At 41.8% G+C, this 27,610-nt stretch overlaps 2 protein-coding genes across 9 annotated transcripts in view; one reads left to right on the forward strand and one right to left on the reverse strand.

Annotated features, from left to right (window-relative positions):
* The window catches only part of cdh23 (cadherin-related 23), a 178,457-nt gene that overhangs the window by 139,145 nt on the left and 11,702 nt on the right, over window positions 1-27,610 (forward strand). For 5 of the 8 annotated variants that reach the window (XM_040139790.1, XM_040139792.1, XM_040139793.1 and 2 more), the window contains 23 exons: window positions 895-955; window positions 1,515-1,663; window positions 2,020-2,155; window positions 2,819-3,207; window positions 3,599-3,700; window positions 3,860-3,862; window positions 4,052-4,201; window positions 5,118-5,246; window positions 5,716-5,844; window positions 6,076-6,303; window positions 20,955-21,176; window positions 21,271-21,390; window positions 22,037-22,217; window positions 22,304-22,437; window positions 22,959-23,168; window positions 23,637-23,744; window positions 24,576-24,678; window positions 25,151-25,276; window positions 25,453-25,656; window positions 25,941-26,399; window positions 26,538-26,654; window positions 26,752-26,976; window positions 27,228-27,397. In XM_040139790.1, coding sequence (XP_039995724.1) covers window positions 895-955; window positions 1,515-1,663; window positions 2,020-2,155; window positions 2,819-3,207; window positions 3,599-3,700; window positions 3,860-3,862; window positions 4,052-4,201; window positions 5,118-5,246; window positions 5,716-5,844; window positions 6,076-6,303; window positions 20,955-21,176; window positions 21,271-21,390; window positions 22,037-22,217; window positions 22,304-22,437; window positions 22,959-23,168; window positions 23,637-23,744; window positions 24,576-24,678; window positions 25,151-25,276; window positions 25,453-25,656; window positions 25,941-26,399; window positions 26,538-26,654; window positions 26,752-26,976; window positions 27,228-27,397 — 3,855 coding nt within the window. Of the gene's footprint in view, window positions 1-894; window positions 956-1,514; window positions 1,664-2,019; window positions 2,156-2,655; window positions 2,704-2,818; window positions 3,208-3,598; window positions 3,701-3,806; window positions 3,863-4,051; window positions 4,202-5,117; window positions 5,247-5,715; window positions 5,845-6,075; window positions 6,304-20,954; window positions 21,177-21,270; window positions 21,391-22,036; window positions 22,218-22,303; window positions 22,438-22,958; window positions 23,169-23,636; window positions 23,745-24,575; window positions 24,679-25,150; window positions 25,277-25,452; window positions 25,657-25,940; window positions 26,400-26,537; window positions 26,655-26,751; window positions 26,977-27,227; window positions 27,398-27,610 lie in introns of those variants that run through there. The other 3 variants (XM_040139795.1, XM_040139796.1, XM_040139797.1) reach the window with 3 other exon arrangements.
* vsir (V-set immunoregulatory receptor) lies at window positions 7,409-18,888 on the reverse strand. Its single transcript, XM_040139803.1, has 7 exons — window positions 18,684-18,888; window positions 12,538-12,954; window positions 12,335-12,385; window positions 12,122-12,232; window positions 11,774-11,801; window positions 10,876-11,051; window positions 7,409-9,094 (listed from the first exon to the last, which is right to left on the reverse strand). The coding sequence occupies exons 1-7, from the start codon at window positions 18,757-18,759 to the stop codon at window positions 9,057-9,059; spliced, it is 897 nt and encodes a 298-aa protein (XP_039995737.1). The 5' UTR covers window positions 18,760-18,888; the 3' UTR covers window positions 7,409-9,056.

Raw genomic sequence — 27,610 nt, forward strand, 5'->3', positions numbered from 1 at the left:
CACTGTGTAATACCCTATTCATCACTCACCAACCTGAACCCCCAGCCTCTTTTTTTCTACCATCTTCCCCTCCCCTCTCCTCCTCTTTCTCCGCTCCTCTCCACATCTCTTTATAAAGCTAATGAGACTGAAGTTGGGCCCCTCTTCACAGAGGCAGCAAGAGATAGGAAAAGAGGACGCACAGGGCGAGAGAGTGAGAGAGACTGCGTGCGCGCCCGTGTGTGTGTGTGTGTGTGTGTGTGTGTGTGTGTGTGTGTGTGTGTGCGTGTATTTGTGTTTGTGTGTATCTAAATGTATGTACATGTGCTTAAGTGTTTTTTGTCTTTTTCTGTATGCAGTTGAATATGCACTTTGTAGGCACCTCCACAGGTTTTGACATATTCACAGAGGAGTAGGGGGTGACGTGAAGCCAGCCTCATCCAGTGCCAGCGTCTCCGTGCCTCTCTGGATTCAGAAGTCAGTCTTATGACATGGCCCATTCACAAGCAGCCCAGCATGTTCCACTATTTATCTGTGTACGCTGCGGAGCCATGTTGTCTGTGCAGGGTTTGGGTTTTTGACTGCTTTTGGCTGTTCCCCTGTGACAGAGCGAGAGAATTTCTCACTGCCAAGCCATGATGGGGTTGTTGTGGCAACAAGACACTGGGCACTAGTGGATGTGTGGGGAATGAGGAAGTAGACTGTTTTGACCATCTGTTTATAGAAACCACCAAATCAATACAAATTTGTAAGAAATGTACTGGTTATCATGTAACTGTATAGAATAAACACACTAGAGATTTAAAAACAGAACATCCAACTGAAATACAGATTCACTAGTAACCAAATCCAACTGTTTAAGTCTCTCATAATGATAGCTATGTTAGCTCATGCATATTTTGCATGTCTATACAGGTCCAAGCTACAGATGCAGACCAGGGGGAGAATGGCCGAGTTCTGTACAGGATCCTCACTGGTAAGGGCTGTGTGTGTGTGTGTTGTCCTTTCATTTTGGCCTTCGCACATGGTCTCCTTGCTCACAAACGAATGCTCTGAAAGAGTAGGCTCAGAAGATGCACTATAATCACTGAATCATTAAATTTATTCTGGTAACATTGTTAATCCAGTTGCTCAAAATTGGTACAAACAAAAAGTTTCCATAATTTTAGAGATTCAAGCTTTTATGGCAAAATTCTGCTGATGCGAAGGTATGATAATTCCTCTTGTTTCCAATGCAGTCAGTGTGTATTAGTCAGATCTTGCCACAGTGAAAATACCAATAATGCATTGAAAGTAACTGAAATTATCTCACCCAACTAGCAGATGCCTCCAGTTATCTAAACCAAGAGACTAGATTAAATGTTTGGTAAAATGTGCATTTTTTTTGTCGAAGTCTCTTAAACTGTCTAACTTCCCCTCTCTGTATTGTCTCTGTCTGCATGTGTGTGTGTGTGTGTGTTTGTGTGTGCGCACGTGGGTGCGTGCGTGCATGTTTGTAACTGCCGCTGTTGTTTTTTGTGAACCCATGCATGCAGGGAACAGCAACAATCTGTTCAGCATAGACAGACAGACTGGGCTGGTGACAAGAGGCCTCAGGGCTCTGGACAGAGAAACCAGCAGTTCCCACGTGCTGGAAGTGGAGGCCTACAACAGTGATGAGGGCAGCATGAGGAGCTCCGTGAGGGTGAGGAAAAGGAGGGTAGCTGGAGAGGACTGACACAACTACTGGAGATGCCATAATGTGAAAGATTTTTTTCTTGTACTACATACTAGTTTGTCTTTTTTATTGTAGTTCAAAAGATTAAAAAATGGCAAAATGGCAACCTTTTTATTGCCAGCCCCTCATGACGTATTCAGTCTTGAAATGTGGACTTCAGAGGATCCAGAACCTTGATTGGGACTCAGATTTGGAACATATTTATATCTGTTGTCTGATTTCTTAATGAGCTGATAAAAATGACAAAGCCCTTTTCCCAAGACTCGATTCCTCAAATATAATCTGCATACTTCATGTACAGCTACAAATATCCTCTCCTGCAGGTTATCATATATGTGGATGATGCCAACGATGAGGTGCCAATGTTTACCCAGCAACAATACAACCGTCTGGGCCTTAGGGAGACTGCTGGCATTGGCACCTCTGTGATTGTGGTGCGCGCCACAGACCCTGACAGTGGTGAGTCCAGTCTTAGACCAATCAAAAGATGTCAGCAGAGGGAATGGAGTTTGATGTTAGTTCTTGTTGTCGACTCTTCAGTATTCCTTTAGTTTGATCTTCATACCATAAACAGAGAGAGACATTTAGCTACCTTTGGTTTGGAACATCTCACTTCTGCTCTTGCAGGTCACGAACCTTAACACTAACGAGTGCCACCGCACAGCGGCGTGTCGCATCTTGTAACCAGAACTTTTTATACCTTGTTACATCACACTGTCACACACAAAAAAGTCGTATTTATGTAACTTACATTTAACATAAATCTCTACTTCTGCTTCACAGTTTAAACTTCCTTTATTTACTTCCTGTTGTGTAAACTGTTTCTTTTCCTTATGATGCATTTGGTACGATTACACACATTTTCCGAATCATCACAGTCAGCTGGAAACTGAAATAAACACAACGTAGCCAAAAGCAGAGTGTCGAGAACAGTGTAATATAAAACACAGACCCAAGGAAGCTGTTTGCAGGTTGTAACTATAGCTTCAATGTAACAATGTTACCAGGTATTCAAGTTAATTATCCAGCTATCTATTTTAAACTTTCACAGTAGTTGAAAAACAGAAGTTAAATTATTATTGTAAGTAATACCCTGCCAACGATCGCCTTCTTCCTGTTCAGGTGATGGTGGAGCTGTCGCTTATGCCCTTGTTTCCGGCTCAGATCGCAAATTTGAGGTGGACATAAGCACTGGCCTTGTAACCACTGTGGACTACCTGGACTATGAGACCAAGACCACCTATCTAATGAATGTCTCAGCAACTGACCAGGCTCCCCCTTTCCACCAAGGTTTCTGCACTGTCTATGTCACTTTACTTAATGAGCTGGATGAGGCTGTGGCCTTCTTCTCTGCCGGTTATGAGGCTTCGCTAAGTGAGAACATCGCCACAGGGACAGAGGTGGTCCAGGTGCAGGCACAGTCGGCCGACAACTTGAACCAGCTGACTTACCGCTTCGACCCTGATACGTCACCTGCAGCTCTGGCCCTCTTCAAGATAGACAGCGTCACGGTGAGTGAGGGGGCAGTGAAGGAAAGGTCATTGAAAATATGACCACAATGTACATGCTTCTTTTTTGTACACTCCAAAGACTACACCCACTTTCAGTCAAACATGTTTCATCCATTAACCGCAGTGTGGTTCGACGATACCTTTTCCGCTGAGATTTAAGCTAGTGCTCTTGTTGTCGCATGACTGTAAGCTAATCAAAGAGCTTGTTTGCTTTGAAGTCATTTGATTCCTTGGATTGAAGAGAAAAGGGGAGTTGATCTCTAGGATACTTGATAGTCTTTCTCTCTTTCAATCCTTGCTCCCTTTCTGTGACACTGGGAAGCTTTTTATCTGGTATGGAATCTTTATGGAGGAGGGGATACAGTACGAAATGATGTGTTTGATGTTTCAGGGCCGTATCACAGTGACAGGCTTGCTGGACAGAGAGAAGGGGGATATGTACACCTTGACAGTTGTAGCTGATGATGGAGGGCCTAAAAAGGACTCCACTGTGGTATGTTGCTTCATTGTGAATTTTGTTATAAAAGCCCTACCTCTCTTTTCATGTGCAATTTTGAATGCATTACAATATACTGTATGTTGTATCTGTTCTGTTATAGAAAACTTAATGGCATTCCTCTTTTATTCATTGCATCTCTCATTGGGACTGCAGAAGGTAAGACTTTATGTTCTTTTTATAGGGCTCAGAATATAAAGTACAGCATAGAAATGTGTTCATCTGCAGTATGTGAAGTGCTAATCTTTTATTTTTCGATTTGGTTACCTTGGTTTCATTAATTCTCAAAGGTAAGTATAATTTCAGTGATCTGTGGTAGAGCCTACATTTGATCTTACCTCTTAACAGGTTTCAATCACCATTCTGGATGAGAATGACAACAGTCCAGAGTTTGACATCGCATCTGATACTTCAGTGGACATCCCAGAAAACACACCCATGGGGAAAAAAGTGGCAGTAGTGCTTGGAAGAGACAAAGATGCCGGATTGAATGGACTGGTGAGAATGAAGAAGAACAATGGAAAAAAGTGGACTCAGTCAGACATTACAAAATCTCCACCTAAGGTTAAAGATCTTACAGTGTGTGTGGCACTTAAAGATGAATCAGTTATCACCACAGTACCTTTACAGGCTTAGAAGTAATTACTGCAGTTACATTTTCCAACAAGAAGACAGGCCTTTACAACTCATTTTATCATGTGTTGATTTAACAGGAACCCTTCCATACTGCTTTACAGCCCTCAACAAAATCACTTGATGGCATGGAACTGAAAAATGTTCCTCCATCTGAACAGTGAATATGACATTTAGGAGTTATGTTTTACATTCTGGTCTGTGTACCTTTTCATATGATGTGAGTATTGTAAATGTTCACTTCAGCAGATTACAACACAATAAGTCAACTGACACCTGCCTCATTTTGAAAACAGCTGACTCTGATTTGACATCTCAGTATAGTGGTCTACTTAAGTTGCCAGTATCACATTTTTCTCCTTCCTATTTTTTTTAACTTAAAGTTCAAACACGTTTCTAGTGCTATTTTTTTTTTCTCTTCACCAACCCATCCCCCTGCTGTCTCTCGATTATGTTTTATTTTTTATTTTTTTTCTTAATCGTGAATTCATTTAAACTTGGTTTTGATGCTCCATTGGGGTGTCAGTTGTGTATCCCGTTGATTTTTTTTTTTTTTTTTTTTTTTTTTAGCATGTGGTGTCATTTATTCAATATTTAGAACCTGCACAGCCAAATGCAACTTTTAAATTATTCATACATTACAGGTAACTTTATAATTAAAGTTTCTGACTGAACCTAAGCGAATGTTGTACTGTGATATTATCAGTCTTTCTCTTTCTCTCTTTCAGTCTGTCTCTGCCCCTTTTTCCTAATCTCATTCTGTTTTATTATTCTCTCTTAGGTCAATTTCACTTTGGTGGCAGGCAACATGGAGGATGTGTTCAAAATCAAGACAGTGAACCACACCCATGGGGAGGTTTATGTCAATGCTCCTCTGGACAGAGAGTCAGTAGACCGTTACCTACTGAAGGTCAGGCAGCAATCTACTTGTAGTTATAACATCGTTCACTACATATAGTTTAAATATGGCCTCATAGTTCTCACACATGTACAACCACAACACTCACTTGATTTTTAATCTCGTCACAAAAATAAACGGATTATGCGTCACACTTGTTTCATTATTTGAAACCCTAGTCGCGTGACTATGAAATATTGTGTGACCATTTTTTTAGGTTTTGAACTGATATGATGATATCAAAATATTATTAATTCCAGTATTTTTACATAAAGGAAAGCACATTGCATCTTACTTCCCACACAAGATAATGCACAGAGGGAACAAGACTGAATGTTGGATTTATTTTTAACCAAGCACCGAGGAAGATGTGTATACACTTGATCTCACTTTGTCCCTTTTGTGATTGTATGCCCTGTGTCTACATACGTGGTGGGACCTACAAACAAGTGAGCACCAGTACATGTGTATGTTGTTATAGGTGCGTGCCAGCGACAATGGCTCACCTCCCAGACACACAGACCACTCCCTCACCATCAACATCCTGGACGTCAATGACAATGCACCTGTTATTGAAAGCCAGAGGGGCTATAATGTCAGCATAAGCGAGGTAGGGACGCACTCACGTATCAGACAGAACATTTTATCCAGGTGTCATTCGACTTTGAATTTGCATGTTCCTGTAGTTTTGTAAACATCTAGTTCTTGAACTTAACCTGAACAAGGTCAAAAGTACTGGTACAAGTGGTGATTTTCAATATTTAACTATTTGGTCACAGGTTTGTACTTGTTCTCCTGTAGGTAATCCATAATGGGGCTTCTTTTATAATGTGAATTGCAGAATGTTGGAGGAGGTACGTCAGTCCTCCGTGTGATGGCTACTGACCGAGACATCGGTCCCAACGCCATGCTGTTTTACTACATAACCGCCGGTAACCAGGACCTGACTTTCCGCATGGACCGCGTGACAGGAGAGATGGTGACACGGCCGGCCCCTCCTGACCGAGAGCGGCAGCAAGAGTACCGACTCACTGTCACTGTGGAAGATGATGGGACGCCACCTCTGTCGGTAAGATGCAAAGATCTGCAACAGCAATAAGCAGTACACTACAAAATCTATCTCGACACATCAAATAAACTTCCAATGTGCTGTAAAGGATATCCATGTTTGATAAGCAGGCTTTTAGTCTAGTATTAAATTCTAAAAACTTTAAAAACTTTAATTCATCTTTAATCATCCTTGTTCATGCATTATAATGCAGGGACATATTAAAAAAAGTTATAAATAATCTAATCTAATCAGATCTGGTCATGATGACTTGATCTTGGCAAAAGGGTCATTTTGGGGATATAGCATCACATCTTACATGTTCTTGTCAGTCACTGTACTACAAACAATCATATCTGAGAGATGTGCTCATTCTAAGGAATCTGGTCCTCTGTTTACTGCTTCTTTATCTACCAGCCTTAAGCCAAGATACAGTACAAATCATATACGTAACATAGTAAGACTGGCATGCTTCAAATATGTTGGTTGATCTTCTGTAAGAGCTGATCAGCTGCAAAGGAACAGGAAACACCTTAGTTTGTAAACAGGAAAGCCACAAGTCCTATTTCCAAAAAGAGGAACGTTTATGTTGTTGCTTTTCCTTTCAAGAAATGTCTGCAACATTGAAATGTTAAATGTATTTATGTGCACAGACAGAAAGAGATTAATAGTGTAGGTGTCATGTGCATGCATTGTCATGTGACAGTTAGTTGTTGTACTGTATGTGGCCTGTATTTTTTTATCTTAACTTTGCGTGTCTTGGCATCACAGTAAGACATGGGTGGTACAAACTTATAATAATGTAGCTCTTGCTTATATATGATACAAATAGTTAATGTAAGACTGCTGAAAAAGCACTGGAGAGAGGACATGGCCAGCACCACACATCCCCTCCTCTCATCTAACCCTCTGTCTCTTCTCATAAAAAAGATACTATCATTTTCTTTCCTCAATGCCAGTCTCCCTCTGGTGTGCATCATCTTAGAGGCACACAAGTGGAACAACCTTGTTCCATCCGTAATAGCTCCCTAGGCAGCAAGTGTAGCACATCTTTGTATTGTGATAGTTTTGGAGACCTGCCAGTTGAAAAGAACAATGCTTTCAAAACCCAGACACAAGGTTTTAAGGTTTAAGAGCTCCACTTTATTATACAAGCTACAACCAGGACAATTTAAATGCAATATACAGAGCAAACATACTTTCACGGCATTTCTGTGTATTTTTGAGATTTTAACCCCAGATTTAAAAGCATATATACACACACACAAACAGGCACATTCAATAGGCAGTATTAAAAAAAAAAAGAGTTAAAAATACACATACATACATAATACCCTGTCCTTCACACCTGCTGTACACATTTTACCTCGATATGAAAGAAACCACCAGTGGTTTCAAACAATTACTCACAGACCAAGTGATATCAACATTGCAAACTTTTGCAGTCACTTCTCATCCTCCTTTAATCTACCTTGATATGATTAAGCTTTGGTTATCATTCTCACATGTGCTACATAGTATTTAATTTTTAACAGTCCCATTGCACACAAAGAACAGCAGTGAAGATTAATATACACAACACAACAAAAAATTAAAAATTACAAAATTATTCACAAAACAGCATTGTGATGGCAGCAACAAAACGGATGGCAGTTCTATGGTGTTTTTTTTTTTAAATTAAAAATCTATAAGGCTACATTCAAGAGAAAATCAATAAACATTTTATTCTTAATTATCAAACTCTACTCAAGCATCACTGACAATAATCAACTATTATCAAAAAGAACCAACAGTTTTTTCCTAAATACCGTACTTACTAAAATTTTCAGCACTTAATAAGTATATTTAAGGCCACTGTGAAGTGCTGTCTTTCTGAGAGAACAGTAAGGAAGGAGAGTATTTAGAGCAACAGACCTGACGGTAACTGAGGTAACAAAGAGGGAAGAAAAAAGAAGCCGAGGCCAAGTGGACATGATAAAGAGGAACAGTGTAATGCCATAAAACAACAAATTACTGTCGACTAGTACAAGAATATTAGGACTTATCTGACGATAGAATTTGGTACCAATAGCGTCCTTTGGTACCAAAAGACGCTATTAGAACACTTTATTACAGTGACAGGGATGAGAGAGAGCCTTAGGTCACTTTCAAACGTGGTTTCATTCAAACACAACAAGACATTGTTGTCTTCGATCTGGTTTGTGATCCCACTGACTTACCAAATTACATTTGAAGGGAGACATGGGCTGGGGAGGGTGGTGGCGGCACTGTGTGTTCACTATGCTCTTATTTTTTAATGAGGAACTGCCACATCAAACACAGTAGGAAGAAAGTTTGAACCTTACAAAACAACTTACATTTGGAAATAGCTTTAGAGTCGACAGAAACTCCTTCATTCTTAACATTCCACCCCTGAACATCGCAGGACCCCCAACCTCAGCATCCCGGGTTCATCTCGAGCAGCAGGCCCAACCAGACTAATGCCCCTTTTGGTACACGAGCAGTTGTCAGCGTTTAGATGGAACGTCAACCACAAACCCAGCCCCCCGCCGCAACAGAAGTGCGCACAAGCAAAAGTTTGCTTTTGGCCTCCAGCTGTTGTTGCAGGTGGAAACAGTCCGTTCCCTCCTGCGGTCCAGACAATGCACAGATGATAACCCCAGCAGAGGTTATTGTGAAACAGCAACATCGGTCTGAGGGCAGATAGAAGAGGAAGAGAATTGTAGACTGTTTCCAGGTTAGCAGTTAGAGCGATGAATTAGGTTTCACCCCCTTTAAATCTGCAGGAAGTCTGGAGACTCAGGGATGGTGTCTGGAACAGAGAAAAGTGCAGGTTAGTAAGAGCATAGAAATGATAACAGGTGATCCACATGTATCAGCCAGCACAAATGCGCATTTCATGTCGTGTGCTGATGTGGAAATTTAGAAATGTAGGAGTTTGCACATTCAAAATTGAACTTCCTGCCAGATTTTGTCGAAAGACACACAACAGCATTTGTTTTTCCTAACCTCCTACTCCATTGAATAGTATAATCACACACAAACCCTGGTAGATTTCACAGAATATAATCCGTTTGGTTTGAAACCATTAAAAAGCAGAACAGTGAGTTCTTCAGTCTGAGTTGCGACATGTTAAAGATAAGAGGGAACTGCTGCTAGTTAAATTCCACTAAGCTTAAGGTCACAGGGCCAAAAAAGATGAAGAAAGCTGAAGTGTGGCTTTTATCCACGTAACACAAAACCTTAGACAAAAAACCAGGCTGGGGTTGCTGCATAAAATTTGTAGACTAGTGATGAGCATTGGCATGGCTTTAATCTGAGATGCCATCAAGTAGCGCAAGTTTCTATCTGTCACTTACTGTAGGAAAGGGGTTTTCCTACTAGTGACATTACCAGAATTCTACATGGGTACAAACAAAACTGTAGCATCTCAATTAGTGCTCAGTTAGTTGTTACAGTCTAGTTTTACTTTGTCTTTGTCAGTTCTCGCATACATTACATTGTCAAAAGACAAGCTTCAATAAGTGTTTCTGAGGCTTGTCCATGTTTGCACACTAAACTGTCCAAGGACATAGAAATAACAAATGTGATGGTTTGGGGTGGATTTTCAGTCCTTTCCCAGTGGTTCTGTCCTTTCCCAGTGTGTGCTTCCAGAAAACGGGGCAATACCACCTCAGTATGCCTGGAATGTCTGCACAGGTGCCCTGGAGATCAGTAGAAAAACACTCAGGATTGAACCCCTCCACCATAACTAATGTTTCAATATTATTTCAAGTTGAGTCTGAGAGAACGGCTGAAGGGCCCATTAGTGTTAAATGAGAGTGCTGATGTGTGGAGAATGACTCGCGAGGAAAGCAGAAGAGAAGTATTCAGAAGACGACAGCAAATGGCGGTGGTTTCAGTTGTGTGGGAGAGAGAAATTAAACTCCCCACACAGAATATTTCTTCTTAGTCACATCAACTCAGGCCAGCTGTTTTGAGTGTGAGCGTGCAGTTATGCGTAGGAGCGTGAGCATCTTTCCGCCTACATCTCCACCAATGCAGGATGTTTCAGCAAAGGAAACAAAAAAAAACATAGTTGCTCTCTGATTGCATCATTCTTTTTACCAAACATTTTGAAATAGGTTTTTCCAGAACTATGTCTTTGTGTAATACAGTTACATGCCACTACTTACGAGCATCAAACATCATTGTGAAGGTAGTCAGGTGTACACAGTCAGAATGTAGTTAATAGGACATGACCTGCCAATGGACAGAGTGCAGTCTCACTCCTAAAGTTAAAATGCACCCACCTAGAAAAGTGAATGAATTTCCCTAAGAGTGAGTTTAGTCATACTCAGCTTTTTTTTGTGTTATGGTGCTGGTCAAAGGGAGGTTTGAGAGAGGCTAAGGGGCTAAAGCTGAGCAAGACAGAGAATGGGTTAGGTGACTGTATGCCCCAGCCTGTGCTGAGTGATGTACTTTTTCTACTGTGTCCTATCCTACTGCATCTCCCTTGTATCAATGTCTCCGTCTTGGCCTGAATATCCTGTTCCCTGTAGTATAAGCTGCTGTTGTGTTGTCATGATGTATACTTTTGCGTGTGTGTCCTACCCTCTATTGGGAAGAATACGTCCCCATGTGCTGGAGGAGAAAGAGGGGTTCCTGGCTCAGACAACAGGTGGCGTCCTGTCTCAGAGGCCTGTCTGGTCATGATCTGAGAAACGGTACGGGTCTTAATCTGTGGTGATCCGCCAAGAAATACTGGGTTTTCATGGCCATGGGCCTCACTGAACACACACATGCAGTGACACACGCACACACAAGAAAGGGAAGCATGAGTAAGATGAGTAAGAAATTGCCAATATGACCCAATTAAGTGTTGTAACACTGATCTGTTGCTCAAGACATTTAGATGCTTTACGTCTGTATTCGAACAGTAATCGAAGCTTTAGTACTTGATGTTTGTTGCTCTTTAATGAAGATTAAATTCTGTACCAAAATAGTTTGAGTTTAATTAATAGTTTATAATAAACATAGAATCCTTGGGAATGTTGTTTTTAGTTGCCTGTATAATAACAGTGCAGTATTCCTCTTGTGAGCCGTAAAGTAATTCAATAGATTTCCCACAGAATATACCCCATTGACACAGATCATAACATATGGTATAAAGGCCAGAAAATCTCACCAGTGTTTCGGGTCAAAGTCCTTTTTATTGTACAGTAATTTGAGTTATGTCTCTAAATTTATGTAGTAATGATTTACTGATGTTTCAAAGCCATATTTATCAAACAAGCTTTTTTATCAAACAATTTGTTCACAGGAGTTACCAGCAGAGTTTTAACAGGTTGTAATTTAATCAAGTTGTTTGGCAGAAACTACCTATTGTGTGAGAAATGTTGTGGCCACTGCTAACAGTAGAATATCCATGTAAACAGTATTATTATTCTAAGGAGCAGCTGTGAAACTGGTCTATGAGATCAGCTGCCGGACAGACTGTGGGAAAACTTACCTGTCCAGCCTCACCAGCTCTTGTGCACCTGGGAGAGAGGAAACAGGAAATGGGCCATTGTAAATGAATTGAAACAGAATGGAACACTACAGATACAGGGTGAATGTGCTTCCTACTTTGTGAAATGCAGTTAATTCACCTCCCTGAGAGGAAATATGAGTCATACAAAACACTATGGGGAACCAAGTGTTAGAGATTTACATATATCTGACCCACAGCATGGACATGAAACTGAATGTGTGTGTGTGTGTGTGTGTGTGTGTGTGTGTGTGTGTGTGTGTGTGTGTGTGTGTGTGTGTGTGTGTGTGTGCGTGTGCGTGTGTTTGCGTGCATATCAGTAATACATACGTCTGCTCGAATGGACGTTCTGCCTCTGTCTGTACACGAGCACCAAAATAAGAGGCAGAGCGAGCAAAGCCAAGATGCAAGCTGCTAGGGCCAAGGCCACTGGCACATCGCCTGGGGAAGCAACAGAGAGACTGAGAGTTAAATAAACTTAAACAAATAAACATAACTGGCCAGTCATCCATTGGCTATGAAGCCTTAAATAAGGTGGTATACCTCCAGATGGCGTGGGATCCCAGACAGTGCAATCTTGAGATCCATTTCTCCCTGGAGAGAGGAAAAATAAATACATTGTGTCTCTCATAAAATACATCACAATAAAGCATTGGTAAATAAAGCAATAAAGCAATTTCTTTCCCTGCTAGTTTACCATATACTAACCTACTTCACAATCACATGAATAGATTTAGTGTCCTTACGTGGTGTAACATGGAGAACAATATGGCTGTGGGATCTCTGCACCAGGGAGCCATGTTTATTTACCACCTCGAAGTCAAGGACCATACAGCAGTAGCGACCCTGGTCACTGTGGGTTACATTCTGCAGAGTCACCCAGAAATTCTGCTCTGAAAATCCAAATTGCAACCCTGGCGGCGAGCTGTGGTTGCCATGGGAATGAACACCTTTGTTAGCATGGCGTGGGCCCTCCCTCTCCAAACAGTGCTGGTCGCTATGGGGCGTGAAAAGCCAGCTGTGCTTCAAGACATCAGTGGAGTGCAAGGCAGCACCTCTCTGGGCACACACCAGTTTGACAGTTGCACCCTCGGGACAGGTGTAGTACAGGTGGGGGGCAGAGACACTCACTGTGGGGTGGGCATGGGACATCACACTTTTAGCTAGAGAGAGAAGACAAATATGGATGAATGTAGTTAAAACATACAGTTTAGAGCAACTTTTGTTTCCTGAGTTTGACCTTTCAGATAATCCTTCCTTCACAGCTCTATAGCACCATGAAGAAGCTCTACTACTCTCTAACCTGTAGGGTGATGGCTAGAAATGACAAGGTTTGGGGTTATGGTTTTGGTTAGGGTTAAAGTCTACCAATTCCTGGGAAGTAGTTGGGAATTGTATGCATTGGAAATTAAGGGAAGTGCCTGAGAAGCTCAACCCAGGGAACACAAATCCTATATATAGAACTGATGGAAAAGAAAAACCCAAGGAAAGAACGGAGTATATTTAGTAAAAAGTATTGCAGTCACATGTTTGGTAGGTTTATTTTGATGGCAGTGGCAGTTTTTCCCAGGTCAAAATTTCAGACTTTCATATTCAGAACGTGCACAAAACATTATATATAACTAGAAAAAAACAAAGTTAAGAGTAAAACATATAGTTAGTAATTTCTAAGAACTTGATAATGATGTAGAAAATACATGCAATAATAATATAATATATATATTATATTCAAGAATGAAATTGCATGGTAAATCACAGTTCCATTCAACTATTTGGTGGCTAAAATTGAGTGGGATGACGTTCCTGCCTGGTACCACCAGTCACAACACAAATAACCACAGCACAAAAGCTACTTATAGCAACTACCCATCTAAACGTGAATTTAAAGCCAAAGGCCAACAATTTTCCATGCCCTATTTCTGCACACTTCATGCTTCCTGTTTTTTGTGCACTTTGGGTCAGCGCAGTTTCTTTCCTGTTCTGTGTGTTCTTTCGTAAATAAATATAGTAACCTCCTGTGGGAGTTACATCGCCTGGTCCTCTCAGACAGCTACTAACCAATATATAGAGGATGTCATGTCACATATCACTTGCCATCAAACTAGGCAGTGTAGAAAGCTGACTGATATTCTGTTTTTTCTTTCTCTGCAATGCAATTGCTGTTTGGTCTTATTACCCAGTGACTGCGGCCCTTCCTTTCTCAGAAGACTGTACACTGACACTGATCCACCACATAACCTTTATGTACATTCTGGACACCAAAAAGACAGCTGTGTTCTTTACATTTACCCATTCTCTCACTGTCACACACGGCCATAAACCACATCCTGTTCTGACTTAAGCGTAGCAGTGGAATGCATGAATAGATAAACTCTTTAATGTGTGCTCTGAATGATTGTTTCATTGCAGTGACAGAACAAAATAAACATATCCTCACGCTAAGCAGCCTAAAGCCCCTATCTATGCCTCACCAAGAAAAAAAAAACAACACAAAAAATAATGCAGTAATGCAGACACAACATAGTCTATAAAATGCACCCACAAAACGCAGCCTTGGTGCAGCATCAACACACATAATGAATGAGTGCCAAATAGCCAGCATCTAAACCAACAGAGCAACGGTTACTCTGGCTTTCTCCACTTAAATAGATCATTACCATTCTTTGTAACAGATTGCGGTGTGTGTGGTTTTGCATCCATGGATGCTTAGCGCTGCAAAGACAGCAAAGCTGCGTTGAGTTTGAATTACAAGTATGTGTGGGGGTGGACTGCAGTGAAAGAGAAGTATGCATACAACTTGAGGTGGATGCAGTCAGAGATTTTGATCATGGATCAGAGATTTTTTAGTAAGTGTGTGTGTGTGTGTGTGTGTGTGTGTGTGTGTGTGTGTGTGTGTGTGTGTGTGTGTGTGTCTGTGTGTGGGTAACTGGTCAGTGCCAGGATTTGAGGAGTGGACTTCCTTCCTGACTTGTCCCAGCACGCGAACACTACTCCCACTCCTCCTCCTGACTGGCTCCTTACTACTCCAAACGTTTGAAGGGCTACAGCTGCTGCTGCCCAGCTCCTTATGGGCTGAAAATTTCAAGCAGGTTGCGCCGCCACCGACTTTCCCAATCAGTAAAGATCTCACCAGAGGTGTTTTCAATCTGCTGTCAAAGGCCAAACACACAATGTAAAAGATAGGACAGCAACATGCTTGGGAGTTTACACCCATAGAGAGCTGGGGAAGCGGCTTTGTGTGATTCCCTGCTTTTTTTTTGAGGGGGGCAGCAGTTTCGCTATGCGAGAGCCTTTTGCGTCAGATAGAACATAACTGAGGAAGCACATAAATTGTTTTAGTCTAAATGTCAATACCAGCTTTAAGTGATTGGTTTACACTCTGCTGAATATGAAATACACGAGCTGAACAGCCAACAAGCTTTACTTTTTGATTAGCTCTGCATGTTTGTATATACACTATGTGTGCCGCGTGTGCCGCTGAACTCTGAACTGGCCATTGTGTTAGGTAAAGCAATAGGAAGACCGGGGACGGTAATTAAAGTGAAACTCTTGCCCCCCGTGGGTGTTCCTGCCTGGGTGGAGGGACAATAGGAGAGGAAGCCCTTCTCATCTCCTGTTTCACACCCGCCCTGCCTTCCTGCCTGCCCTTCTTTTTGAAAGGTCTTCTCCAGTTTTTCAAGTCATATTTACACTAGTGGAAATAACATTTCTGCCACAGGAAAGAGATTTGTTGCAAAATCTGTTTCATATACATTTACGTCTAACTTCTGCCTTAAAGTGTTGGTATTATAGAGCCAAAACTTGATTATCTGCTCGGCTGCCAGCTGGCAAACACTATTACACAAATCAAATGTTTATCAGATATAGCTTAATGACAGGACCAGACCTATCTAAAGGAGAATTTGGAGACAATGAGTATCATTTGTTTTAGCATTTGTCTTAGGTGCCAAGTGGGTTGTGTTACTTCAGTGCCAGCACCACCTGAGCTTGATGTGGTTGCAACCAGGTAAAAACAGACAGCAAGCTTTGCTCTTTCTCTGGCAGAGACAGGATTTCTTTCACTTGTATACACCAGACATCTGTGTTTCTGCTCTATAATACATCTAACTTTTCTCCTCTGATCTCTGTTCTCAGGATCCTGATAGCCCCTAAGGGCCCAGAAACAGGCTCTCCTTTGTCTTAATCCTGAATGCCACCTGTTTAGGGCATGTTTCCTATGACAGCTTTCTTTTTACATTCAGACATGCATCATAGCTTTTGTGTGTTAATTAAACACGTCTTAATTTCTCCCAAGTTTGACTACTTAGACTATCCTTCGGCAGAGTATACAGTATATTTTATTACTCTTCTGTATTGAAGAAATTCTAAGAGAGAACATGCCCTACTGGTAAATCTGGTATCCTTTCACTTGCACAACTTCTCTACCTGTATTTATACAAGTGCTGCACCTCAGAACCCACCCTTTTCTGCACCCAACCCATTACAGGGTGTTAATGAAACCAGCAGGGGGATTCCAGATTAGCCCCTACACACACACACACACACACACACACACACACACACACACACACACACACACACACACACACACACACACGCAGAAAGTGAGAAAGTTTCAGTTGAAGCCTCTAGTGTGTTAAAATGTGCCATTTCAGACACTCCCTAGTCACAGAAGGAGGTGGGTAAGGGTCAGTGACGTACTGTAGGTCATCGTGTTCAGGGATCCATGACCTCTGAATATAACAATTTGTCGTGTCTTTAATTACGTTGTGAGCCAATTTTTGATAAAAATATTTGTACAAGTGCTATTTAATAAACGTGCACACTAATCAGTCCAGGACTACTTCTTCCTCTAAATTTACTTCATAACTTTACCTATGTCACTTAAGGGTTCGTATAATGAGAACTTTGTAAGCATATTTACAACACAATACAACATAGTTACTCCATTTAACTGTCATTTTGAAAGTGTATACGGGCCTTTTTGTACTTTTGAAAGAGTGACAGTGTAATAATTACATCATGTTAACAAACTGACTTCATCATCAACTGGTTTGCCTGTTTCCTCTCTTTCTGGTTCCTTCCTGCTTTGCACTTTAAAGAGCTGCTCGTACATATTGTTACACTGTTTCTGTTTTAGTTACACGCTTTAGAGCTTTACTAACCAAAGTTGCTTTGACTAGAAGCAGAGTCAAGGCTCTATCGGTGGTGGTCAATGCTGTATCCTTGGGCTGTTCAGAGAATTGCCAGTGTGGGGGACGCATCCTTACTGGAAGCGTGAAGGCCACTGATGTTTGGGGATTTTTTTTTACTTATCATTCTCGCTGCATATTAAACATCAGACACGAACATTTCTGCAACAGATTTTTGTCAGAGCTTTAAAAAGGTTATAACCACAAAAATGACAGAAGAAGAAAGGAGCTCCCCCTCCTCCTTTTTCTCCTTACTGCTCATGCACATTCATTACGTGCACACGCAGCTGCTGCACATCAACACACTCAATGACTGTGTGTCCATGGTCAGGCCCGTACCTGTCGATGAGTGATTTATTCATTTAGGACGGGGGATCAATGCACGACACTGGCTCTGTCACAACAGGAGGAGAAAGCAGTCGAGACAAAAGAAGAGTGTTCACATCCTGGGGAGTTCATTGACCATTTTTGACTTTGCCATTGCCCTTCATTGTGAGCTAAGTGCTTACCTAGACTGAGAGGAAAAGGAGCACTGATTATTGCTCTGTTTATCTCAAGTCATGTTCTGTGGTGGAGAAACCCATTATTGGCACTGGCACAAGCAGCTGTTTTCATCACAGGCTGAAAGGAAGGAAACTTCCACACAAAGAAGACATAACTGGGGTGAAGGGAGGGCACTGTTGCATTCTTAAGTTAGTCTTAAGCCTTTTATTGGAGCTTTGGAGTTTTGTGGGCCTGCATAAATAATTCAAAGACTAAAGAATATACTTTAGTTTAGTTTTTTTAGTAGATCTCTCATTATCTATGTGAAATGTAAACTTATCTGAACAATATATTAATATTTTTGTGTCAGCCTAAAAGTTCAGTAAATATCACTAGTTGCCTTTGATGGACTTAACATGTGAGCTTATCTAAACAGGCCAAATCCTAGGGCTGAAAACTGATAACCTCTGCAAGGTTTCTAGTGGTGTTTGAAGTGAAGCAGCCTGAGCCCCAGAAGCAACAGCTGCTCCTTCTCTCCCCTCCAGCATCAGTTGCCTAAACTCTCAAGCCAAGGGGGGGGGCTGCATTTCACTACAGCTCTGGAAGAAAATACAAGAAAATTGTGTGAAAGTGATGCAGTGACTGAGTGGATAAGTTACTCGACCTGTAGCTCACCAAACTCCTCCTGCACAGGAGCGTTTTCTCGCTGCCTTGTTTGTTTCAATGATTTTTTTTCAAGGTGTGCACACTTCTGGCCAGTATGAAAACATGAAGGACCACTCTCCAGATGGGTTTTAAAGGGTGACTTTAAGGTGGATTTACACTACACTTTATCCCCAGGGAGGTTCTTCACAACAACTTTATACCAGATGTTCCCTCTCAAAACAACAACGGTATTCGTCAGGGTCAAAGTCCATCTAGACACCTCTGTAAAATAAACAGCTTGCAGGTTATTTTAGGCCTGTCATATAAACTTTATAGCTGCCTTCCATGTACCCTTCAGACAAATAAAGCTCCAAACAGATGTCCTAATCTACTACAGCCTTGCTGTATATTTCTCAGGGCTGGTATTTTTTACTTTGACCGATCCAGACGACTTTACTTTACTTTAAAAAAAAACCCAAAACGTTATATATTCGTTCCCATCAGCGAGCTCAGGGGACAGTTCAACAACAAGTCTGAGGAGGCTGGATGTCAGAGTGGGTTTCCCCGCTTACCTCCAACCATGGAGAACAGAACAGAGCAGAAACAAAACACGAGCTTCTCCCTCCGCCAGGGTAATCCCCCCTCCATAGCTGTCTCGATGCTGAGCAACAACAACAACAAAAAAGTAGCAGAACGGTGCCCGGCTCAGGTGATGATCAACTGACTCCACACGCAGCCTTAGTTACACTTACTTCCCCTTCACTCTCAAACCAGGGAAATACTGAGACGCGAAGTCAAAAGGCCCCTCCCTTGCTGTCAGACTCTCGCTCTCTGCCTCCACCCACATGGGCGTAGATTTTCGTAGGGACAGTAGGGACTTGTCCCTACCAGTGTCAAGGTGTTGCCGAATTGTCCCTACCGATATATTTACCCATCTCTAACGATCTTGCCATCTTAACCCTCCTCTGTGTTACCGGTGTTAGGAGTTGCCAGATTTGTGTCTTATGCAAAACGCATATTATGATGAAGAGGGAAAGACTGGTGTATGGGGGACACTCGAATATGATCTGGCAACCCTCAACTTTAAACCGCGTTACCCGTTGTTGAGCAGCTGCAGCCCGACGGTAGCAGTAGTGGAGCTGCGGATGAGCAGTGGTGAATCTGAAACAGTTAGTATTTACAGTTGAAAGGCTTCAAATGTCACAGAATTGAAAAACGTCTTCACTGGACAAAATTCAATCATATTTTTCATTTTATTCTGAAAGTCCTGTCAGCAGCAGCCTGAAGAACACAGACACACAGAGCGGTGAGCTGCAGGCTCTCAGCTGAGCTCTGGTAGTGGAAGATGCCGCCATAAGTTTGGGAGCTGAGTGAGAAATATTACAAGAATAAGCTTTTTTTATGAAGATGTATTTCCTCTTGAGTTTCAACAAACTGAAAGAAGGACAGAGCTACAGAATTTCAGGTGAGATTTGAAAATGGCTCACGGCCGGTAGGTGGTTGACAGAGCAGCACACTACCTTCAGGGTTTTAAACATTCATCTTCCTGTAGCATTTTCTCCAAAACATATCTTGTCAAGATCTCTATTAAGTAAAAAAAAAAAAAAAAAAAACACATCTGTTTAAAATCAGAGAAAAAAAAGTCATGATGCAAGTCCAGTTTCAGGCAAGTATGTGCGTGCACTCGTGTGTGTATATGAATGAGACGGGAGAGACAGAGAACAAGTGCGCATATTATTTTGGCCATCCTACCAAAGATAAAACCAAACCTACGCCCTAGTCCCAACCCATGGGTATGGCAGAGATGGGCAAGTATCTGTCACCATAATATGTAAATACATGTTTAGTACACAGAAAAAAAAATCTGCCCCCCCCCCCTTTTTACGGGTTTAGTCTGCATATAAGAATTATCAAAAACAAAGATCCTGCCTTTTAGTCCCCGGTATGGGTCACACTGAAAAGACACTGGATCCTACATTTCCTATAATGCAGCCTGGTGATGGCTTTCACCCCTATGGTTAATGCCATAATACCAAAAGTAAGTAACGCCCATATCTTGCAAACGCAAGATATGGGCGTTACTTACTTTTTCTTTCCCTTAATGATCAGAATCCGTTAGTGGTTTGACAAAGTGGTTTCCTTTAGGTTGCACTAATGCATTGCATCTTCTCTTCACCCCGCCCCACCACCACCACCACCACCACCAAAAGTGAGTAGATGAAATGACAAGGAATCAGAGCTATTGGCCAACTTGCAGCATCTCCTCTACCCCTCACTTACTTTTAAGATTTGCTTTTAGTTCTCTCCAGATATTTTTTCCATCTTTCTGTGACAAATATGCTTCTACTGTCTTATCCCTTTCTACCGTATTAAATTAATCCTATATATTACATGTCACATATACCTGTCATAAATGAAGCCAGCAATATGTTTCCTCTCAAGCAGAAAGCCTTATTAATCATTCTGGAAGTGAAGTGTATAAAGATGTAGGGGTGGATGTAGCATGAAGTGTAAAAAAGCAGGTGTTTAGAAAAGATTTACTGGCAAGATGATATTGTTAATTCATCACTGTAAAATAACAAAGGGTGATTACTCCACTGTCATGCTCGTTGTTTTTGTAGGGTTGGCCTTCATATAGATTACCCAATATGTGTATACAGTCTGATGATAAATCGCTATAATGATGAATGCACTACAAGATCAAATTTAGACTCACTAGCAGGCCCAGGTGACACCATGTGCTGGAAGTGAATCACATATTGTCAGCAGAGTTTAATACAATAAGCCATAAATAGTAGATACGGCTCTAAACGGATTTACCTGTCTCTTTGTTTCTCTCACAGACCTCAACCACCATCTATGTCCGCATTGTGGATGAGAACGATAACGCCCCGGAGTTTCCTGAGGAGGAGTATGTCACAGTGCTGAGCGAGGGACCAGACACAGTGGGTGCCACCATCGCCACGGTAACAGCCATCGACCCAGATGAGGGTCTGAACGGCACCTTGCGATATGCTATCGCTCATGGCAACCTGATCCAGACCTTTCATATCAACAGCATCACAGTAAGACTTGAAAACTCATACACTGTAGTGTAAAACAATAACAATAGCAAAAAAAAACACAAGTTAACCTTCTGTGTATGATGTGTTTATTTAGGGGAGAATTACTGCTGTAAAGGAGCTGGACTTCGAGATCAGCAATGGACACTACGCACTAGTTGTCACAGCAACGGACCAGTGTCTAAACCCTGCTCTTCGTTTGACATCTAGCACAACAGTAATGATGGATAAGACACACTTTTGCAAAGTTTTTTAAAACGATCTCTTCCCTGCAGACACACATGGACTAAACTTATTACAGGTGTCCCACACGCCTGGAAAATCCCTGAAAGATGTGGATTTGTGAACTATAATAAATCATAAATAATTTTGAAAATTACCGTAGAGTTACAAACTAAATAAATAAAAGTTAAAAAAAAGAATTTGATGACCCTGAAGTCCTGTTTTTTTTTTTTTAGATAAATGTAAAGCATTCAGAAAAATACAACAGCCAAATTCATCTGTACACATTTATGCTTCTCTGGATTTCTCTTCATCATAGCATCATCAACTTTAGCAAACATAGCAAAATATCAAAGTAAAACCATATCATGGGAATTTATGTCTGTGGAAAATAAAACCATAAAAATCACTGAAAAGTGAGAGTGTGGAAGCCCTGCTGTTACCTTTATGTAATCATAAATGTATTCATTTTATGATACAGTGGTAGAAGCAGATAATCTGCACAAGGTAAATTAAATTGGTTTGAATTGAGCTAGTCTGTCGGTATCCATCTTATCTCTTCCACACATACTCTAAATGTCACAATCAGTCACCTCTCTCTTGATGAATGTGTTAAAAACTCACTCTTCCTCCCTTTTTAGGTGCTTGTAAATGTCCTTGATGTGAACGATGTGACACCCACTTTCCCCAGAGCCTATGAGGGACCCTTCCAGGTTACTGAGGGCCAGCCAGGACCTCGGGTCTGGACACTCAGAGCCAGCGATGAAGACTCTGGGCTCAACGGCAAAGTGGAGTACAGCATCACCGGTGGAGATCACCAGAGTTAGTGCCGGATCGTTTTTCTGTGGGGATAGTAGCATTGTATTAACTCCTGTACCTCTGAGCCTCTTCCTATGTCTCCCTGTCAGATGAGTTCATGGTTTCTCCAGTGGAGGGCGAGCTTCGGGTGAGGAAGGATGTAGAGCTAGACAGAGAAACCACAGCCTTCTACAACATCACTATCACAGCCCGAGACCTGGGCACCCCATCTCGCAACAGCTCGGTGGGCCTTTACTACATAAACATACATACATGCAAACTGACACACACACACACACACACACACACACACACTCACCAATATCCTCTTGAACAATCAGGATTTTCCGGGCTTCACTACTGTGCTTAAAATTTGGGTTGCATGGAAAATAACCACAAATTGATCACTTTCATTTCCAACAAATGAATAACTAGTGCCACTCTCACAAAATGTACTACTACGAATCCATTATCTTCACAGCCAAACCTACATCTTAAAAAAGGAGCCTTGGCCTATACATGATGTGTCAATTTAAGCAAGTGTTTTGGTCAGGTCATAATTTTACTTGTACATTTAGGTAATTAAAAATGTTACAACAACTGCTTGATTAATATTTTTGATGGGTTTATAAGAAATTGTGTGGCAATATGCAATATTTTTTTCACATTTATTAAAAGTAGCCCATCTAAATGAGACATGGAACACTACCATAAACAGGCATGAAGTGGAAGTTTGAATTCTGTCCTGACTTGTATTTCCTTCAGGTGGTGGTGGGGGTCCGTGTCCTAGACATCAATGACAACGACCCAGTCCTCCTGAACCTGCCTCACAACACCAGTGTGAGCGAGGGCGCCTCCATACACACCTCTGTGGCCAGAGTCCAAGCGCGCGACGCAGACAGCAGACGCAACGCACTGGTCACTTACAACATCACTGCTGGCAACCAGGATGGCGCCTTCTATATCAATGACACAGTGAGAGAAATGGATGGTGTGATTTTAGCAGAAAACACAGAAAAATCAGAGTTACTGATGTGGTAAAGGTGGAGCGGTTGGTGGGGGAAAAAAAAGCGAAGCCTAGAAGTGCAAGGCTTGTGACTAGCAGATTCCAGATTTGATCATACATCAGGCTGTCACTTTAACCTGACAAGGGCCAGATGTTCCAGCTCCCTTTCATCTACAGTCGGCAATTAACGCTCGCACACCCTTGCTACAGATAGATTTACAGATTTTGCAGATTTTGACATTATAGACATGTGGATTACGGCATAAATATTTCACGGTCTATACAAATACTGCATGTCCTTTTAGAGAAGTGAGGGTTGAAAAAAGATACATACTGTAGTGTTACAAGGTTGTGCACAGGTAATATGTAATAAAACAAATAATATCAAGAATGGATCACACACACATGACTTACCTGTTCCTCTTTGTACCTCTCAGACAGGTGTGGTGCAGGTGAACAGACCACTTGACAGAGAGCGAGTGGCTGAGTACAGACTCACCATCACTGTCAAAGACAACCCCGAGAACCCCCGAATCGCTCGCAGGGTAAATCCCTTTCCTGTGCAAGTATACTGCAACCATCATAAATACCTGCCATAAAACCTTAAATCTCTTCAAGTCAGCTTTTGAGGAAACAGGCAATCATGAAGTTTTAGGCTCAAAATGTACCCATTTTGAACTCAAAAACCTTATTTCCCAAAATCTTTGACCATAATTTGAATGAGCTTTATGCAGCCTACATGTCATTGCTTTTCATTTGAGCAATACACAGTACTCATTACTTGTGTAGAATTTTCTGTTGATTTCCTGCATCAGAAGCTCATTTCAGAAAATTACAAAAATCTACAATAATTGCAGTTACAGGAAACCTCTGTTTATGTAGCGGTTTAGTCATTTAGACCCATAACCTGTCCTACCCTTAATTACTATTTTATTTTCTGGCTAGGTTTCATGGCCCTTTGTGTTCTGTATCCTAATATCTATAAGAATCTCACAAACACACAATTTTTTTTAAAAGAATGACAAACCACCCACAATGCACTTGCAAAGTTTTTCTATAAAAGCCATAATGTGGTTTGCTTTAAGCGTTTCCTCTTTGTTAAAGGTGAGAAACTGTTTCAGCCAAGAGCTGCAAACAAGTCAACCACCAACACTGTAAAAGCAGCCTGTTGGGTTGCCCAGCACAACAACTGCAAAACCTGTGTATTCTTACTTCTCCACAACAGTGGAGTGCTTTGTAACAATTTGCCTCCTTACAGGCTGATTATCTTACTTTTCTTTCCTCCTCACACTTATTCTCATTTTTATGCTATACAACATAATCCTTTGCTAATACAGTCATTTCTTCACTGCCCCTCTTTTGCCCCAATACACCAGGATTCAGACCTCTTGGTAATAACCATTCTGGATGAGAATGACAACAGGCCTATATTCACCAGGAGCAGCTACAGGGCTGAAATCACTGAGAACTCTGAAGCAGGTAACATCACAGCACGTGTGTCTGCCTTTCTCTTTTCACTCGAGTGCAGACAATCTCTACTTGCGGCACAGAGCATTGTGTTGAAACACTGTCTACTATAATGTCTGCCCCACTTCCTGACTTTGTTTACGTACGGCTCATTTTAATTGAACTGATTTTTTTTTTTTCTTTTTTCATTTTGATTGTTGAGGGGTGAGATAGCTTCAGATTTCTGTCATCGAGGACTCATAGGAGGACTCAGTTAGATTATTTGGATCCAAAATATGAGTCATAGCCTTAGTGATTATCAGTTATCAGGTTTTTGCCACTCTAGCGTTTCCCCAGATTCAAGTTAATGTCACTAAATTGGCAGCAGACATATAAACAGGTAGCAAGTGACTTTGTGTTAAAAAAAAAAAAAAAAAAATCTTACCTGACTATGATCATTTTACTACTCCACCTGTCCCTATCTTTATCTCTGCCCTTCCTTTAGGCAGTACAGTAACAGTGTTGAATGGGCCAGTTCTGGCTGAGGATAAAGACATTGGACCCAATGCTGTGGTGAAGTACCGCCTGCTGGGAGCACGGGTGGACCTCTTTACTGTGGATGCCAATACTGGTAAGTAAAGTCAAGTCAAGTCTGTTTCATTAACATTGCGCCAAATCATAACCGAAGTTATCTCAGGGAATTTTCTATATAGAACAGGTCTAGACCTGTATCATTATGACTCCTCAGCAAGCAGACATAGAGGAAAACTGCAGTGCAGATGTTGACGTTTCTGTATCTCCCTCCAGGTGTGATACTTGTGCGTCAGGGGGCGAAGTTGGACCGTGAGGCGTTTCAGGAGCCTCGGGTAGAGCTGTTTCTGGTTGGGGAGGACATAGGAGGTTTAAACAGCAGTGTCCCTCTGACAGTTACCATCCTGGACCAGAATGACAACCCCCCTGTCTTCAGTCCCTCCAGTTTCAGTGTTCGGCTCCCTGAGAATAGCCCCACTGGTGCGTGGATTGGAGCCTAACAATCTGTGTGCAGGAGTGTGCTGTGGAGGAATATGATTTACATATAATCCACAGTGTTCACCAGGTTTTAGTTGTCACTGTAGAAAAGTATATTGAATGAAATTCAAAGTTCCTTCCTGTGATTATCTACACTTGGCTTCATTGCATTCCCTTGTGTTAGAGTTAAGGGTTTACATGTTGGGAATGGCAATTACTGGTCACAAGAATACAAACGTGTGCATGCCTGTGTGTTTGCATCGCAGTCATTACTCTGCCTCTTCCAGGTGTGGTGGTTACTCAGCTGTCTGCCACTGACGCTGACTCCGGCTCTAATGGCTGGCTGATGTATCGACTGGAAAGCGGGGCTCAAGATCGCTTTGTGGTGGACTCGCTCTCTGGTGCTGTCTTGGTGGGCAACACCACGCTCGATAGAGAAGAGCGTGGGTCCTACCGTCTGGTCGTCGTGGCAACCGATCGTGGCACACCCCCTATGTCAGGAACAGCCACCCTGACGGTCTTCCTGGATGATGTAAACGACTCGCAGCCCCGTTTTATAGAGCCTGTAACCATGATAAGTGTCAATGAGTCCACACCGCCTGGTGTGGTGGTGGCCACCCTGACCGCTGAGGACCCAGATCTGCATCCCCGGCTGGAGTATTATATCATCTCAGTGGAGGCAAAGGATGATGGGAACAACCCAGTGGAAGGTCTGCAGGAGTCCTTTGGCATTGATTTACACACTGGTGAGACATGGATCTTACCCACATTTAATATCTTGATCTAGAAAGCTTTACTTTGACTGATGATGTTTAATAGCCAATACACTGAATAAATTGGGCCTTTATGGAAAATAATTAGGTGGGTTTTCTGTGAATTTTCAGGTGCAGTGTTTGTACGCAACCCACTGAACAGAGAGCTGGTAGCCACATTTGAGATCATTGTGTCTGTACATGACAATGCCAGTGATGTTATTGACAAGTCAGGGAGCGTTCCCAACGGTAAGTTCATTTTCTAACATGAAACCTATCTTCAGTTTCATACATTCGGTTTCCTAAGTTATTTTCACTCTCTTCTAAACGCGACCTTCCCTTTCAGCGAGACTAACCATCAACGTGTTGGATGTAAATGACAATGCCCCTCGTTTCCGTCCCTTTGGAGTGTCCAACTTCACAGAGAAGATTTTAGAAGGAGCTCAGCCGGGCACAACACTGCTCTCAGTGTCCGCTGTAGACCCAGATAAAGGTCCCAATGGCCAGGTCATCTACCAGCTGCTCCACTTGCCCCGAGGGGGATACGTTAGACTGGAGGACCCTTCCATTGGTATGACCACCAGCCCACTTCAACAAGCTGCTGTAGGGTGCAGGTTAAAAATTAAAATAATTGAGCCAACTGTCACAATTCACCAAAGTTAAATTCAGTTTTATTTCAGATATATTCTAAATTTTCTAAAGTTTCACAATTAATGTATTACTTATAATGTCATTCCTGGCTTGTTGTCATGAAAATTTAGAATATAAGTATTGACCAGATGAATCCAAACTGTAACTATCACTGTGTTAAACATTTTTCAGGTAAGATTATAGCCAACCAGACAGTGGATTTCGAGCAGGTACAGTGGCTGAATTTCACGATTCGGGCCCGGGACCACGGCACTCCTCCCAGGATAGCTGAGCTGCCAGTTTATCTGCGTATTGTGGATGTCAATGACAACAACCCTGTCTTCCTGCAACCCTCATATCAGGTAGTGAACAGGGTATAAAGAAACAAGTAACAGCCACTAAAGCAGAATTGTAGAGTGCTTTTGATTTAGAAAATGAACGTGTTTTTAGGTGGTTACTCCATTAACTTGAGAACTGATATATTGAAAGACGCATTCAGCTTACATCGGACCTTTTGGTTTGTCTTTGCAGGAAAAGCGTAGGTGTAACTAATAACATTGATGACGGCCCCAGGA

The sequence above is a fragment of the Xiphias gladius genome, chromosome 11 (assembly GCF_016859285.1).
Source record: "Xiphias gladius isolate SHS-SW01 ecotype Sanya breed wild chromosome 11, ASM1685928v1, whole genome shotgun sequence".
Taxonomy (NCBI): domain Eukaryota; kingdom Metazoa; phylum Chordata; class Actinopteri; order Istiophoriformes; family Xiphiidae; genus Xiphias; species Xiphias gladius.